The sequence below is a fragment of the Helianthus annuus genome, chromosome 15, assembly GCF_002127325.2.
Source record: "Helianthus annuus cultivar XRQ/B chromosome 15, HanXRQr2.0-SUNRISE, whole genome shotgun sequence".
Lineage (NCBI taxonomy): Eukaryota > Viridiplantae > Streptophyta > Magnoliopsida > Asterales > Asteraceae > Helianthus > Helianthus annuus.
This window is the reverse complement of record NC_035447.2, coordinates 26,001,466-26,021,770: the sequence shown is the minus strand read 5'-3', so window position 1 is coordinate 26,021,770 and position 20,305 is coordinate 26,001,466. Positions and strand designations below refer to the sequence as shown.

General features: G+C 37.6%; 2 protein-coding genes across 2 annotated transcripts; one reads left to right on the top strand and one right to left on the bottom strand.

Moving 5' to 3' along the window:
- The first annotated feature begins 5,497 nt into the window (after positions 1 to 5,497).
- Positions 5,498 to 14,693, top strand: LOC110933988. The gene is made up of 14 exons (XM_035984279.1): positions 5,498 to 6,309; positions 6,985 to 7,205; positions 7,295 to 7,489; positions 8,770 to 9,018; positions 9,094 to 9,214; positions 11,840 to 11,988; positions 12,054 to 12,311; positions 12,385 to 12,525; positions 12,587 to 12,658; positions 12,873 to 13,228; positions 13,323 to 13,707; positions 13,776 to 13,871; positions 13,952 to 14,390; positions 14,489 to 14,693. Exons 2-10 carry the CDS (start codon positions 6,987 to 6,989, stop codon positions 13,056 to 13,058), a joined length of 1,590 nt encoding a protein of 529 aa, XP_035840172.1. The 5' UTR covers positions 5,498 to 6,309; positions 6,985 to 6,986; the 3' UTR covers positions 13,059 to 13,228; positions 13,323 to 13,707; positions 13,776 to 13,871; positions 13,952 to 14,390; positions 14,489 to 14,693.
- Positions 14,694 to 15,187: 494 nt separating this feature from the next.
- Positions 15,188 to 16,974, bottom strand: LOC110937467 (UDP-glycosyltransferase 83A1). Its single transcript, XM_022179892.2, has 2 exons — positions 16,434 to 16,974; positions 15,188 to 16,343 (listed from the first exon to the last, which is right to left on the bottom strand). The coding sequence occupies exons 1-2, from the start codon at positions 16,912 to 16,914 to the stop codon at positions 15,433 to 15,435; spliced, it is 1,392 nt and encodes a 463-aa protein (XP_022035584.1). The 5' UTR covers positions 16,915 to 16,974; the 3' UTR covers positions 15,188 to 15,432.
- Between the last annotated feature and the right edge of the window lie 3,331 nt (positions 16,975 to 20,305).

Here is a 20,305-nt window from a genome sequence, read left to right as displayed (position 1 = left end):
GAGCTCTTAATGGTACCAAAATGGGAGGATTCAAGCTCATAGCCAACCTAGCTCGATTTGCTAAGGAGAATGAGGGTATCATCGATAAGAGGTTTGGCATCAATGAAAAGGAAGTTAAGGCTACTCGCCAACCTGTTCAAGGAACAAGGAAATACGGCAACGCGTTCATTAGTCAAGGTAACGGCAAGCTTTTTAGCGAATTTTTAAAAAGGATCCTAGTTCTTCGGGTCAGAATGTTCACAGTTCTCCAGCACACAACGATGAGTCGGTTTTGGTCCCAAATTACAGTATTAAGGTGTCGAACGTGACGACTGCTTTCAGCGAACTGATTGGACTTGCTCTAATAGGAAGATGTAAAGATATCCGGGTCATGAGGAATTTGAATTCATTACTGTCGGAAAGCAGAGTCAAGGGGGTTTCATTAAGCTATCTAGGCGGACTTTCCATGCTTTTAAAGTTTGAGGAAGAAGTAGATTGCAACAATTTTTTACTGGACCATAATGTTTGGAAGGAGTGGTTTAAATGCCTGGATGTATGGAATTGTCAATCTCTACCATTCGAACAACTTGCATGGGTTAGAATTCTTGGTGTCCCTATCCACTTAGCGGAAAATGACGTTCTCAACAACATCGCAGAACATTTTGGTAAGATAGTACACGGATCTCAGTTGGAGGCGAACGACTGGGATTTATCGATGAGTTGGATCGGGTTACTTGTTGGAGACGGTAAAAGAATTCATAATGAGGTTACATTAAAGTGGAAGGATAAACAATACAGAGTTTGGATCGAAGAAGAAACAAGTGATTGGTGCCAAGATTCGGTGGGGGTAGTTCCCTTTCAGGACGACGTTGCTCTCTCGCCGGAGAAGTCCTCACCGGAGAAATCACATCCCATTAACGGCCAGAATTCTAAAAGTCCACGAGGGTCAGTTTTGGAAAACCAAAAGGTGGGAAGGAACCAAGGAAGATCGGAAGAGCCACTCGAAGCTTTGCATGGGGAAACCAACAACCTTCTGGAACCAAACGTTAATTGCATGGAGACTGGCAACGTTGCTTCTCTCGTTAACAATTCAGAGCCGCCAAATTTAATAAGTGGGACCCAGGTTATAAACAGTTGTGAAAAGTCTTCTAGAAAAGATATTATGTTTTTCACTTCTTCGGACCCAAGTGGAAGGCCCAAAAAGTGTAAAGCTTTTAGGAGGCCCAAAGACAAAACCCAAAGACATGGAAGAGGGGCCACTCCGGTTTCGGAGGAAAGACCCAAAAAAGGCCCAGGGACAATGGGGATTTTACATTCGATCTTAATGAGGACCCTAGAGACAAGTATGTATCTTCTGTACAAGAAAAAGAAAAGGACGATAACTTGGAGTCAAGGCAAATCCATGTGTCTGATGTCATCGGAGAGCAGGAGGTAGAAGATGAAGGATTTATACAGGAGGTTGAGCCTCTGGACGGAGTCGCCGATCGTGCATCAGAATCTGTTGAGGAAGAAATTGCAGATACGTATGACACACAGGAGCCGGATGAGATTGAAGCAACTCTTAGAATTGGGAATATCATTGGAGTCAACTTCAACAACCACAGCGATGTTGTTATCGACGCGATTCGATGTGAAGGTAAGTACACTGTGCATTAATGAATGTTTTATCCCTAAACATCAGAGGGTTAAATGGGGGTGTTAAAGTGAACTGGTTGAAAGACTTAAGGATTTCAAACAAAATTGGGGCTGTTGCCCTTCAAGAATCGAAAACAGGATCGGTTTCTAAGGCTGAATTGGTGGGTTTTGGGGGAATAACAATTTTGATTTCTCCTCCGTGGATTCTGTGGGCTTATCTGGTGGGCTGGTTTGGTTGTGGGACCCAAATATTTTCAAAGTTGAAGAAAGCATTCAGAACAGGAGCTTTCTTGTTATCAGAGGTACTCTAGTTGGAAGTGGGGTGATTTTGAACCTTATGAATGTGTATGCTCCTCAAAGTGTCGTGGCTAAACGCCAACTTTGGGAGGAGATTTCGTCACAGATGGAGTCGTTAGATGGTAAATGGGTGTTAGCGGGTGATTTCAACGCTGTTCGATCCCCGGAGGAAAGGAAATGTTCGAAGTTCAAAGCCGTTTGTGTAGAGAACTTTAATAAATTTATCTTTGATAATGGGTTGTTAGAATTTCCGATGCAAGGTCGGAAGTTCACGTGTATGAGAGACGGTGGAAGAAAGCTCAGTAAACTGGACCGATTCTTGGTTTGCGCAGAATTTTTCAATGGGTGGCCACACTCGTGTGTGCGTGTGCTTCCTGGTAGGCATTCGGACCACTGCCCAATCATCATGGAAGTTGTTGGTCTCAAGTTCAGTCCTCGCCCGTTTCGGATATTTAGTTCTTGGATTGGCCAACCCTGTTTTGAAGAAACTGTGGTAGATGCCGCGGAGAGTTTTGAAGTCTGCGATCCGCCAGACGTCAGTCTAATAGCTAAATTCGCTCATATTAGGTCCCGTCTCAAGGTGTGGAGGGATGAGTTCTTGGCAAAAGAAAAAGAGACAGTGACTTTGGCTATGGAGGAATTAGAGTTTCTGGAATTAGAGTTGGAAAGCCGAGACAGAGACCTCACGGAAGACGAGGAGTGGATATTAGTAGAGAATAGGAAAATCGTAAAGGACGTGGATTTTAGGAAAAATTCGGATCTTAAAGAAAGGTCTTGGATAAGATGGGCTTTAGACGGTGATGAGAACTCAAAATTTTTCCATGCCATGATTAACAACAGGAAGGCGTCTAACTCATTTCACAGGCTTAACGTTAATGGATCTTGGTGTACTAAACCGACTTTGGTCAAGAAGCAGATTCTCTCTTTTTTTTCGTGAAAAATTCAAAGAGAAATTTCCCATTCGTCCTGAGTTAGATTGTTCTAACATTAAAAAGATTTCAGAGTTGGACCGTGACGTTCTGATTGAGCCGTTCTTGGAGCAAGAAATTAAAGAGGCGGTATTTGAATGTGGAGACGAGAAAGCCCCTGGCCCGGATGGGATGAACTTTAGATTCATAAAACACTTTTGGAGTCTTTTCAAAGAAGATTTCCTGAGAATTTTTGACTGGTTTCACTCTTCAGGAGAAGTTGCTCTAGGAAGTGGTTCATCGTTTATTGCTCTAGTGCCTAAAATTAAGGACCCGGTCTCCCTTGTTAATTACAGACCTATTAATTTGGTGGGCGTTATCAGTAAGGTCATCTCTAAAGTGTTAGCCAACCGGTTGAGGAGTGTTCTCGAAGGGCTTATTTCGGAAAACCAGTCTGCGTTCCTGAAAGGTAGCTTTATCTTGGACAGTCCCCTTATTGTCAATGAGCTTATTTCGTGGATAAAAAAGAAAAAAGACAAGGTGTTTATTCTAAAAATCAATTTCGATAAAGCGTATCACAAAATGAATTGGAACTTTGTCGTGACCATTCTTCATCAGATGGGTTTTCATGTCAAATGGTGCTCTTAGGTTATGGGTTTTCCGAAATCGGCCAATTCGTTGGTGCTGGTTAATGGATCGCCCACGTTTACCTTCAGATGTGAAAAAGGTATGAGACAAGGAGATCCGTTATCTCATTTCCTTTTTCTGATAGTGATGGAAGCGCTTTCAGTCATGTTGAATAAAGCGAAGGATGGGGGGATTTTAAAAGGCATTCACACACCCAACAATGGACCGAACATTTCTCATCTTCTTTACGCGGACAATGCTATTGTTATGGGTGAGTGGTCTAGAGGAGAGCTAGTCAACGTTGTGAGAATTCTCCGATGTTTTTTCATATGCTCCGGTCTTAGAATTAACATTAACAAATCTTATCTCTATGGTATTGGAGTCGCTTTGGGCGAAACCGAGGAGATGGCTAACATTGTTGGATGCAAATCTGATAGCCCGCCTTTTAAATATCTTGGGCTCTTAGTGGGAGCTAATATGAATAGGATATCTAATTGGAGTCCGGTTATTGATATTTTTAGAGCCCGTCTTGCTAAATGGAAGTCCCACCTACTATCGATTGGTGGAAGAGTGGTTTTGATCAAATCGGTTTTGGAAAGCCTTCCATCGTATTACTTTTCCCTTTATAGGGCTTCGAAGAAAATCATCTCGGATTTAGAAGTTATGATAAAGAAGTTTCTTTGGGGAGGTGTCGGGGAAGAAAAAAAGATGCATTGGGTAGCATGGGAGAAAGCTTCGCGTCTAAAAACATTTGGAGGCTTGGGTTTAAGTAAGCTTGATGTGATTAATATATCTATGCTCTCCAAATGGGGGTGGAGATTCAAGACGGAAGAGAACAACCTATGGAAAAAAGTTATCGTGGCGCTTCACTCTAACAAATCGGGTTTGGACTGCATTCCGTGCAGAACAACACTTTCGGGTGCATGGGACAACATCGCGAAAATTCTTGTGAAAACTAAGGTCGAAGGACGTTCTCTTGGGCAATTTATGAAAGGCTTTATTGGTAACGGAGAGGGAGTGGCTTTCTGGCATGATGTGTGGATCTTAGATGAACCATTAAAACTAGTTTTTCCTGAACTTTTCAATATTGAAGCCGATAAAAGAACCACGGTGGCTAACAGGGTTAGTATGCAAAGCATCGAGGACCGGTATTCGTGGAACTGGATCTCAGATATTTCTGACCCAGGTACGGCAGTCAAGCTGAATCAGTTAAAAGACCTCCTAAACAGTGTGCAAATTACCTCCGGGAAGGATCGGTGGAAGTGGACTCCGGACGAGGACGGATTTTTTTCAGTTAAATCGGTGAAACTCCTGCTGACCGGGCAGCAGACGCAGGACGATATGTTCGTTATGGACTGGTGCGCTTGGGTTCCCGGAAAAGTCAACATTCATTGTTGGAGACTGGAGCAAGACAGAGTGGCTACGGCCGAGGCTTTAAGGAGGAGAAATGTAGGCATCAGCGACCCGGGCTGCCCTATCTGTCAATCCGAAGAAGAAACAACAGACCATCTTTTCATTGCTTGCTTTTTCGCTTAAAATATCTGGAACGCCATCAGCATCTGGTGCAATTTTCCATATATTTATGCATTCTCTACTCGTGATCTGCTGACTTATCATATCAACAGTGGGCTCCCGGAAAAGAAAAAGGAGGCGATACATGGCATCATCATGACAACGTGTTGGATCATTTGGCGGGCTAGGAACAAAGTTAAATTCTCAAATGGTTCGGTCAGTATTAGTAACATAGTTTCTGAGATAAAGGCTCTTAGTTATTTTTGGTATTCGAATAAATCTAGACATAAACGTTTAGAGTGGAGGGATTGGATCAATTTTGTGAATATGTAATCTTGTTTTCTTTTGGCGGCCCGTCTTGGGTCTTCGTGTTTTTGTGAATGAAGTTTACCTTTCAAAAAAAAAAGTATATTAATAAAATAATTGATTTGGTAAGAAAATCACATCCAAAATAGTGCTAGCCAGCTGTTATATGTGTCATCACCATCAATGGCTGCATTGGGAAGAGATATTCAATCTCGTTGATAATATTTTGAAGTCCTCATACATTCATACTCCTCCTCTTTCACAAACATACCTCTTTTATCTCTATTTCTCTTTCTGGTTCTCTGAATACCCCTTTTAAACTTTGTTCTCCATGGTTCTCTTCAATATTGATATGAGTTCCATTGTTCAGGTAGAAAGCAACTGTCCCCCACCTATGTTTTCACATCTCCATCCACCTCTACACCACCACTGCTGCCACCACCACCGCCATGGCTTCCCACCACCGCCACCATCATGACCTCTCTCTCCCTCCATGTCAACACAGTCGGAAAACACCTTTGTCAATAATGCCACAAAACCCTTAGAATTACCGCCACTTCGCGGGGGAAAGCCAATTTCTTTGCAAAATTTTTCACCACAGATCCGACGGATTAGAGTATGTATAAGGAGGTATAACTGAGTTTGGGTCTCCGGCCTCGTCTCCAACGGAGATGGTTTTCCGGCAATTAAAAAAAGAAGCCCTAAATGTTTTTTTTTCTTTTTTTTTTGAAAAAAATGGGTGAAAAAAGGCTTAAACCCACGCCCTTTTTTTTACTAAAATATACAAGGGCACCAAACCATTTGAGCTGCACCCTGAGATGCTTATATATTCAGGTTTGTACTTATATTAACTACATATCTTAATCTCAAAACCGTTTCAGAAAATCAAGATTTTCTCATACAAAAAACCCACTCCCGCCACATTATCATAAATTTCTCATAAAAATACCCGCTCCCGCCCCATTTAGCACAATCCCTCGTTGGTTTTAAACTTAGCATTCTTCTCCAAACCGTCCACGTTTACCTTATTAAAATAGTGAAAGAGGTAGCTTCTTCCCCATTTCCCTCATTTTGATTTGTAAGTATTTTTGCATGTTAAAAGCTTTCTAGTCATGTTTAATTTGATGATTTGCATTTTCGACAGATTTAGTGTTTCTTATCGTTAGTTACCTTGTGTATCATGATTTATTTGACTAGTTATTTATTTTGTTAGACCTTTTTGTTGATTCTACAATTTTGATTCCTGAAATTAGGGCCTGGATTCAATTCTTAGATTTTGTATCACACACTTTTGATTTGATGATTTTAATTTGTGATCTTAAAATAGGAAAGGGGTCTCTAAAGTTTACTGGAAATTGCAAATTCACCATTTTAATTGGATTTATGAATTTCAAATGCAAGATATAGCTTTTCATTTGTTTCTTTTGTGTTACATCCATATGCTTTCAAATAAATCAAATATTTGGTAACTAATCTAATTAAAATAATTACACATGTAATCAAGATGTTGATAGCAATTATGTGTTCTTAGAAACTGTTATTTGTTCTGCAATATCACTTTCTGAAGTTATAGTGACCTTTGAGTTCATAGTTTATGTTTAAACTGATGCTTGGTTGTTGTTGACTAGGGCAAATATGTTTATTGGTTTTGTAAATATGTATGTATATGTATCTAATTAAATAACTCTAGTTATTTCTTTTGCTTAATTGTAATCTATAGCTATGTCGAAAAGAGGCAAACGTGGTGTTGCTGCTTTTCGAAAGAATTATAAAGAGGAGGATTATAAGGTAGATTTTGACAAAAATAATCGCCTGGTGGGTGCAATGAGTTCTCCATTTATGTCATGGTTTGGGCTGAAAGTTAGACAAACGTTTCCATATCATATTGATACGAAGGATTTTGAAAGAAACCGGTGGGAAGAATTATGGTTCGATACCAAGGTATGGTTTTTTGTTTTTTTTTACACATTATCATAAGATGAAATATTTGTTTAGTATTATGTTTAACCTTTTGTTTTGTAAATTTTTAGATGTTATGGAATATTCAAACTGATGGGCCAAAAAAGTTTATGCTTAGAAAAGCAAAGAAGCTTTGTACAAAATTCAGAAGCAGGCTTGTTAACAACTATGTTAATAAAGGAAAAAGACCTTTTGAGAAATATGCATATCTCGATCCTGCACAATGGGATGAATTCGTTCATAAAAAGACAAGCAAAGAATTTTTGGTATGTATGAATTAATTATTATTATTGTTGTTGTTGTTATTGTTATTGTTATTGTTATTGTTATTGTTATTGTTATTGTTATTATTATTATTATTATTATTATTATTATTATTATTATTATTATTATTATTATTATTATTATTATTATTATTATTATATATTATCAATTTGTAATACATGTAGGCACTATTAGGTTGTATTTTGTGCTTTAGGTGAGTTTTGTGCTTTTTCATGTTGTACAATTTTAAATAGTGTTTGTACATGGTTTTTGTTTGTCTATTGTTAGCTATATAATAAACAAGTATAAATTTAGCATAATATACAAATTAGACATATAATAAAAAAAGTATAAATTAAGCATAAGTAAAATATGATGCTTAGAATTATTAAGACTATATTGACTTTTTTAATATCTTTATAACTTTTAAAATACGATACTTTTATAAAATCCGAGTATATCGTTGCGATGCATCTATTTTTATCAACGTTTTGATTAAAAAAATTCGAAACCGGGTTGTGAGAAGTAAAATGGCTTTTCATTGAAAAACAACGAATCGAAAATGTTTTGGGCATGTTAGGACTACATGCTTTGAGTTTCCATTCCCTTTGCTATAGCGAGTATACCGATACTAATCAAGTATCTACCTGCTGCAATGTGCAGGTCTCATTCTAGTTACACATGGATTTACAAGTTAGCATCCACTAGCGTCACTATACACGTGCTTATGCTTATACTCACTGGGTTTGTTCTTTATGAGTTACATATTCATCTTCTCAGTCCACCTATTTTATGGTGTATTCAGATTCCAGGGCCAGCCCATATGTAATGTCTACTGTTATTTTCCGAATAAAAAAAAATAGTTTTTTTAGTATAATGGTAAGATGCAGCTTTGCTTTTCTAGCCACCAAGAGTCACACAATAATTAAATTTTAAAGTTTTTTAGATAAAGCTCTAGCCCATAATTCCATATAAGAAAAGGCAACTTTAAAGCCCAATCCAAATTTTGTATAAAAAGGCCATTTTTTTCAGCCCAACAGCACATATAAAAGTCGATTTTTTTTCTAGTATTTCAAGTTATCTGTATTTTTTTCCCTCAAAACAAAGACTAACTCAATAATTTTTCTTAAGTCTTTAACTAGCTTTCCTCCCTCTTAAAATAACAATAACAATTAATTTATTAACCTGAGCATATGCAATAGTTCCCATTTGCAGTTAGAACTTTTTTCTAGTTATGTACTTGTTTGCAAGTATTAATTGTATTTTGTTGATTTGTGTGAAGGATATAAACAAGAAGGCCAGAGCAAGTGCAAACGCGAACACAAACTTCTCCCGACTAGGACGAACTGGGTTCGCGGGATTGGATGCTAAAACCGATACCATATGGCCTTTACTTGAAGCAAAGTATCCATATCTTAAAACCATACAAGATAAACGTGCAAAAGCGTGGATAATGAGTAAAAAAATAAAAAATCCAGAGACTAATTCATATGAACTTGAACCAGATTCGCATGAAACAATCGAATGTTTGGTAGGTAATTGTGTTCGATTAATTTTTTGAAGTTGTATATATCAGAAATGATCATTTAACGATATCTTTCTATAGGTCCGTACTGAGAGAAAGATGATAGAAGATGGTAGTTATTTTGCTGGAAAGGATGACCCAATTGTTAGAGTTATGGGACGTGAACACGGCGGAAGAACACGGGCAGTCTCTGAGCTTATAGGTAATGACACACACACACACACATATATATATATATAAAATTAATATTTGAGTTTTTCCATCTATCGATGATGCTGAATTTAGGGGTGTGAATTTCTGACACGACCCGAAAACACGACATGAACCGAACACGAATTTCTTGGGTTTGGGTTTACCCTAAATGGGTTCGGGTCAGTTTCAGGTCGAACCCACGAACCCGTTTAGCTTACCAGGTCAGGTTCGGGCCAAACCCATTAGGTTTGCGGGTTAACCCGTTTAGTTTATTAAAATAAAAAATAGGGTGGATTGTGTGAATGCATATATAGTTGAAGGTTTTAGGTTAATGTGAAGTTTTCGTTTTGAAATATAAGCAAATTCACTGGTCATGCTGTTAAAAAATAGTTCATTTGTCATCTTTTTGAAATATCAGGTTTGTTATATTCGAAGCAAGCAACGAATCGTCAGTCCTTGAGCGCCAATTTTTTTATTTTTACATTTTGTCTGTTGAAATCCCTTTTAAGACAACTTATTTAAAAGGAATTATTGGAAAATGTGCTTTTGTTGTAATTTATAATTTTTGATGTTCTATTTTATTAAGTATGGTCTTAGAATGTTAGACTAGAATACTTAGAAATAAGTAAATGTTCGGGTCAAACGGGTTAGGTTCGGGTTAACCGATAAAAATTCGGGTCGTGTTCGAGTTCTTGTGTCAAACACATTTTCGTGTTTGGGTTCGTGTAAATTTTTCGGGTTCAGGTCGGGTTGAACTCGCCAACCTGCGAACCTGACCCGTTTAACACCCCTTGAGGGAAACAAAAACTAAATTACAAGGTAGTGAATATAATCTGGCCATTCTGGTTGTAAAGCATGCCGCCATCCTCTCTTCACGGCTAACAAAGTGATGGAACGGTTAACATCTCACACCTGCCATCCCAACGAAAGAGTTAAAATATGTGGGCGGTGTAACCGCCCTAAATGGGTCGGGATGGGTGACCCAACAACCCTTTTTATTTAAATTCTTCACTAAAAAATAACGCATGGCTAAAAGTAATGCATGGATTAAGATTATAAACAAATATTACTTTTTACTAAAGCAATTTATTACTAATTTCTCAACTTTTACCCATTTGACCAGTACAACCTAGTTTAAGTAAATCGATCAAGATTTCTAGTTTTCTACCTCTAAAAATAACATAACAATAAGTTTATATAATAAATAGCCACTCATTATTGGTTTACCTTGTGATGACCATAAAGATTATCAAGAATCAGCCAACTAACGTGGAACGATATTCATTGACTGCAGTTCCTGCAACAAGACGGTTATTAGCATTAATATATGATAAAATCAAAATTGAATCAGTTTTGATTTTTTTATTCATTTTTTAATTCTTTATTTATTACGTGATTTTTTTATATTGGGACGAGGGTTGGGCCGTGGTTTGGGTACAAATGCCCAAGTCACCACCCCGGGTGGATTTGGGTTTCGGCGTGGCCCCTTGGGCGGGAGTTTCAGCCCGGGCATTCCTAGCGGTCCTCCGTGGCTGGCTCTCATTGGCTGGGTTGGCTAGGCCATAGCGGCTAGGTTTAAATTTTATAAAATAACCGTTTGGCGCTAGGTCCTCCGTGGCCGGCTCTCATTGGCTTGGTTGGCTAGGCCATAGCGGCTAGGTTTAAATTTTAAAAAATAACCGTTTGGCTTCAGCTCGGGCGTTGGGCATGCCTAGCGGTCCTCCGTGGCCGACTCTCATTGGCTGGGTTGGCTAGGCCGTAGCGGCTAGGTTTAAATTTTAAAAAATAACTGTTTGGCGCTAGGTCCTCCGTGGCCGGCTCTCATTGGCTTGGTTTGCTAGACCATAGTGGCTAGGTTTAAATTTTAAAAAATAACTGTTTGGCCAAGCCAAACGGTTCACCCAAGTCACTATAAAACCCTCCAACCCCACCGCCTGTCCACATCACTACCCCAACCCTTCGCTCCACCTACCCGAACCAACTACCCACACTTGATACCGGCACAACGCGATGAAGGGCAGCCAACCCGGTGAGACCCGTTACTGGACGGAAGCTTTCGCTAGCTATCGACACAACGTGGGGAATGACCGGCATAGTTTAAATGCGTGCTAACACAAGTGGCGCGAGCTACGACCGAAGCTCAACCGTTTTAAAGCCTACTACGATAGCGTCCCGGGTGGTGATATAAGTCACGAAAACCGTGTGGCGGTGGCCAACATCGAGTTCTAGGGCAAGGAGCGGAAGCCGTTTGACAAGCTCGCACTGTTCAAAATCTACTTAACGCTTTAGGCTTTTTTTTCTTAACCGACCCAACACGTCACTCACCAGCGGGGAGGCTCGAAGTCCACGTGTCAACCCATACCACAAACATGAATCCTGTAATTTTTGCAGTGATTAAGTGGTGAAACAAGAGTTAGGGTCTACGTTCAGTCTTTGCAAGAAGTGAAACAGTTAAAAGAAGAGTTGCAGGATGATGTCGGTCGAAAACACCAATGCCTTTCGCGCAACGCACGTCATTGAAAAACACTAGTTATTTATTACAATACAACCGAACCACTAAATGTGAAACAATCAAAAGAATTCTGTTGAGGGATTTTTGATTGCTGATGTAGTTTTGGATTTTGAGTTTATATAGGTTCAACACAAGTTCAAGGAGGATTGTTCAACCATAGTAAAAGGCGAGCAAGAAGTGGCAATAGTTTAGATGCAAACCAGGAGAGAGGCTCAGTATCATTGGTGGAGAAGAATTCTGGCGGACCGATCATATCTTATCCACCTATTGAGGTAATATATTTTATAGGCTGTTAAAAACTGTTATATATTTTTTAAAATGTTATATGGTTTTGTAGAAATTAACACCCTGTGAGATGCTTTTTCCATTCCAACTTAGCGATGAATTGACGGTGGCTATAGGGCAGATATGGCCAACTTCTGATAGGATTCTATATGGCAAACTAATAAGCGAGGGTTTTGTAAAAGTTCAAGTAGATAATGTCATTGAAGGTTGCGAGAAAATGCCTGTTCTTGAAGTAACAAAAACTGTGGAAATTAAACGTGTTGGAGACATGCTTCACTGTTTTGTTCAATGGCCAAGGGACGCACTAAAGGTATATTCGTTTATACATTACATTATATTTTAGTATATTGATATTTACTCTAATTTTTTTTGTTAAATTGTAGATTGTGAACAAGGAAACATCCCGCATCAGGTCTGTGAGTTACCTGAGAACTAACCCGAGTCTCGGTTCATCAAGCCACACTGGCGCCTCACCTCAAACACAAGCCGGTGACATCGAGGCGATTTCATGTTATCATCCAGAGGTAGTTTAAATTAATTTAGTTTGATCTGTTCATATTCTAACTATCTTTATTGTTATTTTAGATTGAGGAAGACGATTTGTATGAACCACAAATGCCTATTCAACAAAACACTGACCAGAGTTTTATGAATATGGTAAAACATCAACAACTTGTTTTTGTAACAATCTACACACACATGCGCGCACACACATATCTCTTTCTTCTTTTATTCTCTTTCTTTCTCTCTCTCTCTCTCTATATATATATATATATACACACACACATATATATATAGAAAGAGTACAAATCAGATTCTTGTTACTATAACAATACCTAAGTACTAATATTGCTTTTATAATCCTTGTTAGTTAATGCAAGTACAAGAACTACCCCAAAATGTATATCAACAACAGATGCAAGCTACTCATGCTCCCAATCCTGGTCCAACACAAGAGATGCAAAGTACTCATGCTCCTAATCCCGATCCAACATTTATCGATCCTGAAGTAATTACTTCTTTGGAAAGAACGAAGGCTAGGCCTCGTGCAATTTAGGATTTGGTAGAGCTATTATCAAGGTGTGTTGGGGATAACCATAGGATTGAGATTTCTTCACCGGCGAGGATGTATCCCCATATGGTTCGAGATATTATTCCATATGTGGAGTTGTTGCAACTATTTACTAATGACTGGCTTGACATCACCGTCATACATTGGTTTGCCATGTAAGTCTTTGTTATTGTTTTATATGGTAAAATAACATTTCTTAGATACAATTTTGTTTGCCAATTTTATCATATCTATTTGTTTTGATTTAAGGTATTTTTATGAGTCGCACAATTCTCGGTGCGCGTTCTTTAATCCGCACCACATCAAAGGTGAATCATGCACTAAAAATTCTGAAGGTGTTCAATCACACATCATAGACATGTTTACGTTCCATGTTGACAAAACATTTTTTGTTGCACCATATTTAGCAAAGTAAGTTATGTTTTTCCACCATAATTACATATATATACATACATACTTAATTATTGTCAAATTTTTTTGTAGTAACCATTGGACACTAATTATCATTTGTCCCTCGACTGAGAGAGGCTATATTATAGATTCTATAAATAGAGAAAAGGACCAGCATAGTTACCTTCTTACGTCTATCATTGATGAAGCTTTTGGGTTTCCATTTCTTTGGGAAATGGTGAAAGTATGTTATCTATTTTATTATCAGTTTATTTTCATGTATGCAAAGTACTTATTGTTAAATCAATGCAGTGTAAGCAACAAAAGAATGGCTGGGAATGCGGTTTCATGATAATCAAGCACATGCATGAATTTGTCAATTCTATTCAACATGATTTTCCTATTAAAGTAAGTGGTTTGTTTTATAGACTTTGTGGATTGCCTAAATTATCTATTTTTCAATTACATATTTTCTATTTCTTTTTTAGCTTTGGAACAAAAAAGGCTTTCTTCCGCAAAAAGAAATCGACAAACTGATCTTAGACTTAACACCACAATTCTTCAGCAGGGTGTTTCCAACAGGTCAGATGCGTGTGTGAAAATATGTAAAATGTATTTCCACCAGTCAAGTATAATAAACAAACCTAATATAATTAGAAACTGAATCCTATTTTGTTTTTGGGATATCTTCCGAGTCTATATGTTGTCCTCTTTTGTTTTTGGGATATCTTTTGAGTCTATATGTTGAGTTGGGAAACATTGAAAATGCTTAAATTGTTCTAATGCACTGGGTTTCATTCAGCTTAGTTATAATCTATTAGTTTTGTTGTGTCTTGAACAACTTGTTTCTTACTTTTTGTTTTTGTTTTAAACTATAATGTCCATGGATAACTAAACAACTCCTAACATGTTTGGAGGCGACAATATGTAAGAAATCTAATCTTTTCTTTCATAATTTGTTATGATTCACCGAATCTTAATATATCTGATCTTGATTAATTTTTACTTTTACTTTTGTCAATCAGTGGGGAAATGAAAACCAAGAAGAGAGCAATGCACAACAAAAAGTCAAAGTTGGAGTTCCACTGTTGGAGTTGAGAAGTTTTTTCATTTCGCGTTTGAACTTTTGGTTGCAATTTCGTTTCTATAGGAGTATAAGTTTTTTTTCATTTTGTGTCTAAACTTTTTGGTGGTAACTTTGTTTCTGTAGGACGTCTTTTCATTTTGTGTTAAGTGAGAATTCGACTATTGTCATTTGGTATCAAAGTATTATGTTTTCTTTGTTTACTCGAATCCCTTGATTGTATTTTTTTTTTTGTTATAGAAATATAAAAAGCTACCTATATTGTTATTATTATTATTATTATTATTATTATTATTATTATTATTATTATTATTATTATTATTAATGGCTTAAAAAGCTTTGTTAACTCTATTTAATGACGCGGTTGTTTCTATTTAATGACGTGGTTTCTTAACCGCGCTAAAAGATAAACTCATTTTTTGACTCCCTATTTAAAGTGGGTTTGGACGCATTTGTTTCTACTTAATGACGCGGTTGTTTCTATTTAATGACGCGGTTTCTTAACCGTGCTAAAAGATAGCCTTATTTTTTGACTCCCTATCTATTGGGGCGGTCCACAAACCATGTCAAAAAAGGATTTTAAAAGCCCCAATAAACCATTTATGTACTAGTACGTATGATTAATATCTCATATATTGAGTTTAAAAGGAAATGCGTATGAACGTATTTTTTACTAATTTTGGAACATAGGATAGAATACAAGTAGGAATTCAAACACACACGTCACAACATATAATAAATGAAAGATCACAACATATAATAAATGAAAGGAAGCTTATATGTCCTTTATCATTTCCAGCTAATGGCATGCCTAATTTCTTAGATGAATTTAATGGCTTACCTAACACCATTTTAGGAATTCTGGTTCACATTGAGCTATGATGATTAATGATCGTTGGTGGCAGCATCTTTTCCATGTATCCAGTCAACAAATTTGGTAAGATTACTGTGTGAGCATCCACCTTTTGCCGCACTAGTTACAACCTTTTCCTTCATATCAACAGCCTTAGATTTGAATGTTTTGTCACTGAGCAGCTGCTCTACTTTACTTTTTATTCCTTCTCGTGTGATGATACCAGTTTTATCTTCCTCCAACCGAAGTCCAGTTTTCCAGACGTCACAAATATAAGTTTCGTTGTAAATTTGATCACCAAAGTATGGCCAACACAAAAAAGGCAGCCCATTTGTCACGCCTTCTAAAGTAGAGTTCCAACCACAGTGAGTCATGAAACAAGCTACAGAAGGATGAGCCAAGACCTTCTGTTGAGGTGCCCAGCTCACAATTTTCCCACGAGGCCCCACTCGGTCTACATAACCATCTGGGAAAACAGTTGTGGTCTCCTTGGTCAGACCGGGCCGCATAACCCATAAGAACGGCTGGTTGGTAAGTTCAAGACCAAGAGCCAATTCTTCAAACTGAGTTTGGTTGATAGTAGTGATACTACCAAATGCAATATAAAGAACTGAACATGCTGGTTGCTGATCAAGCCATTCTAAGCAGCTGGAGTCTTCTGCCCATAAATGACCCACTTGATCAGCAAGCCGATTGCTTGCCAAAAGAGGGCCTATGGGCAACCACTCTGGGAACATGCTAAATGCTGCAGGCTCTAGCTCAACAGCTGAGTTGCATATAAACCATTCTGCTGTTGTGGCTGATTCAACAAATTTTACATGATTCTGGAAATGAACTTCTATGCTGTTTGAGTCACGAAAACTTGCCCACACAAGGTTTTCAGGTTTTATAGGCGGCATAGCTTCTGTCAACCGAATCATCTCACTGTTTCGAGCTGGTATTCCTGAGTAAAATGTTTAATAAAGTTCACAAGAAATTATTAAAACAAATATATCTAATTAAATAAACAGTTATATAACATTATAAATCTAACCATTGTTGTTTATGAATCCATCATTAATCAACTTTGGAATGCTCATCATGGTGGCTAGTGTAGCAGCTGATGCAGGACAGAAGATTGCTCTTCCAATTCCCATCTTCTTTGCGACTTGTAGAGCCGATGCCATCCAAAAATCAGCAATAAGACATGTGACTTTGTTGTCGTTTTGTTTGTTAATCGTCTCTATAAGTTGTTCCAACTCGCTAAGTATAGACTTCTGACATGATCCCAATAACTTACCTAAGTCATTTCTATCTTCCCATGGTTCTAACCCATCAGGGATAGAAACCATCTGCATCATAGCCTCACAATCATCATTCTTTAACCAATTCGTCACTATAGCCTTGTGAATGGCCTCTGTGTTTATGATTGTAACGTTAGAACCTTGTGCGACTAATTGTCGACCAAGTTCAGTTGCAGGAATAACATGGCCTTGTCCAGGAGCGGATATGAGTAGAACATGAGGTTTTACCATGACTTTGAAGTGAGGTTTGGTTGGTTTTTTCTTAGAATCACAGGTGCATTCTACTTGATTGTTATCTCACTTATATAGACACAAATTGCAGCATTGATCATGCTTGAAGGATCAATAATTGTCATTAATGGTCCCATACAGAAGGGGAGTATCAATGCATTTCTAGTTTTTTTTTTTTTTTTTAAACGGTGAGAATCTTTAACATGTTGTGAGAGAGATCTCTCACCCCTCTAAACAGAGGGCCCTAACCCTACTTTGGCCAGACAATGTTGTCTTAACTGAGTCCACGCTGGCATCAGAGTTTGGCTAACGACGTTCCCCGGGAAACCATACCACCCACTGCCAGTGGCAGGGGCTTGCGCCGGCACAAGAGAGAATCTCTTTGGAGTAACGCACGGTGAACTAAAACCTAGAGTGGCTCGTGCTCAAACTCTTGACCTAAGGTATGGGAGAACTAGCCTTCATTGCCGTTATCCACCAAATATGATTGAACTTGGGTCTCTAAGGAGAATCTAAGTCTTTCCAACCACTAGACCACAAGTAATGAATAATGCATTTCTAGTTGATGCAGAAGATTTTATTATTTTCTGATCTATTTTAACCACAAGCTTAGGAGACTAATAATAAATGCTATTACCCAATTTGTATTTATTTTTTCAACAAATATTGGAGGGTGTATTCAGTATGATTTTTTTTTTTAAATGATGAAATATACTAGCAACCAACAACAACAAAAATGGCCCTTTGACTCGAAGGGACCGCCAACAAACACCAACCATACAAAGATAAATTTACACCAAATTGTTGGAAATTTCGTGTAACTTTTAGAAAATAATTTTAGTCAATTTGTCAAACAGACTGAACGCAGCGGAAAACATGTACACGAGGTTCGGTTCTAAACCGATTCCACCAGTGATCTCATTACAATCAAAATAGGTTAAAATAAAATAAAGAATCGTGACATCCAAGAAAGACACCTTGGTTCAACGAACGATCTCGCTAGATGATCGTTGACCACGAAATTTGATTTGTTCGTTTGAAACGATTTCAAACGAAACCTAAATCTAAAGAAAATAAAGTTCAAAACCTTACCTTATACGTAATCGAAGAAACAAAATTATTAAGTGCTCCTTTTCTTGATTATTTCTCTTGCGATGAATGATAAAAGTAGATCCTCTTTGCAAAGAACCTCAACCCACCGTCACACCCTTACGAAGATTTTTTCAAAGCAATCTTTCTTTTGAATGGAGAGTTAAATAATTTTGATTTGAGATAAAAATTGTCAGATGCTATTCTTTCAAAAACGGAGAGCCATATTCTATTATATGGAGATAATTATTATATATATCCTTTAGATTAAAACCATAATTAAGAATTGTAATCTAATTACCATTCTATTATAATTATCTTATAAGTATAATAATTATCTCTCATTTTAATTATCTAATAATTAATAATATATATATATATATATATATATATTATAATTAACAAATTAATTATAATATTAAATCGGACTCTCCGTAATTATTCTAAATAATTACATGTTTCTTTCATTACGCTTATTATTTCGTGATCCGGTGATTAACGATTAAAACACCGTTACATGTTCGTTGCCCAAAGTGTAACTCTTTGGGTCGTACCTTGACGGCAACATTGAATTATAAACGACAATTGAACATTATATCCAACAATCTCCCACTTGGTCGATTGGCCGATTATGTTTCAATGTAGACAATAGTGGGTGCCTAGCTGCATCATATTGCCCCCGGCAAGGTATGACATACTTATGTCAACTAATTCTTTGCACTAATCAAACCTTTGGTTATGCAAATACTATAGCCCGGGTTATCGACTCATTTATCCCTCTGTATTGAACACTTGTTGAACATGAGACATGGATCCAATTCATTCTCATATATTATTCAACCATTTCTAATTTCGTTCTTGATTTGAAGTGGTTTATCAAACTATTACTAGTTCGAGCGTGGCCACGCGTTAACACCAGTTCAAATCAACGAAAGGCGCCAAAGTGTTCTTCTTCTAAGTATAGAAGTACAGATCCCTTTGGCTACAAACAACTCCCACTAAACTTCAGATCATTCCCAAAACTATCCTTATTACTGCCAGTTACGTACAGCGTTAGATAGAATCAAAGAGCAACCATTCATTTAAGTTAGTTCTAGTATGTACCGCAGGTCTAAGGATACAATGATCGTACCTATTCAAAATGTCTTATGACTAAGATCCATGAAGATCATTTTGAAACGAGTTACGCCCAATATGATTCAACTAATCATATCAGTGAATATGGTTCTCAACACTTTGAGTATCCATGATATGGATCAACCATCTAATTCACAATAGTCTTTTACCAGATTGGTTCTCACGAATCTGATAGACTACGGACATTTTAGAATACAATATTCATAGATACTTAACGTACTAATATTTGAACACAAATATAATAGTTTAAAAGACATTCAACCATTAAATTCAAATAAACATAAAATACTGTTTACATTTCAAAATGCACCAAATTACTAAATTACAAAATCAGACCCACTGTCTCGCATATCTAAGACCTATACAATCAGCATGCTTCTCGTGTCTCACTTGAGGTATAGGCTTAGTAAACGGGTCCGCTAGATTCTGATCAGTATCAATTTTCTCTACTACGATGTCTCCTCTTTCCAAAACTTCCCGTATGTAATGGAATTTTCTGAGAATATGCTTCGTGCTGTGATGCGACCTTGGTTCCTTTGCCTGAGCAATTGCACCTGTATTGTCGCAAAATATCTCGATAGGCTTCTGTATGCTTGGTATAACTTCGAGATCAGCAATGAACTTTTTCATCCAAACAACCTCCTTAGCAGCTTCTGAAGCCGCTATATATTCTGATTCAGTGGTCGACTGGGCCACCACGCTTTGCTTAGAACTCTTCCAAGTTATAGCACCACCATTTAAAGTAAAAACATAGCCTGTCTGAGATCGTGAATCGTCACGATCCGTTTGGAAGCTTGCGTCAGTGTAACATTTTACTTTCAGCTCTTCTTCCAAACCGCCAAATATCAGAAACATATCCTTAGTTCTTTTTAAGTACTTTAGGATATTTTTCACAGCAATCCAGTGACTTTTACCAGGATTCTGTTGATATCTGCTAGTCAAGCTCAGAGCAAACGATACGTCCGGTCTAGTACATAACATGGCATACATGATGGAACCGATAGCAGAGGCATATGGAACCTTTTTCATATCCTCTTTATCTTTGTCCAATTTGGGACACTGATGACTATTCAGTACGGTTCCACTTGCCATTGGCAAGAGACCCTTCTTGGAATCTTGCATTGAAAAACGTCGAATGACCTTATCAATATATGTACTTTGACTA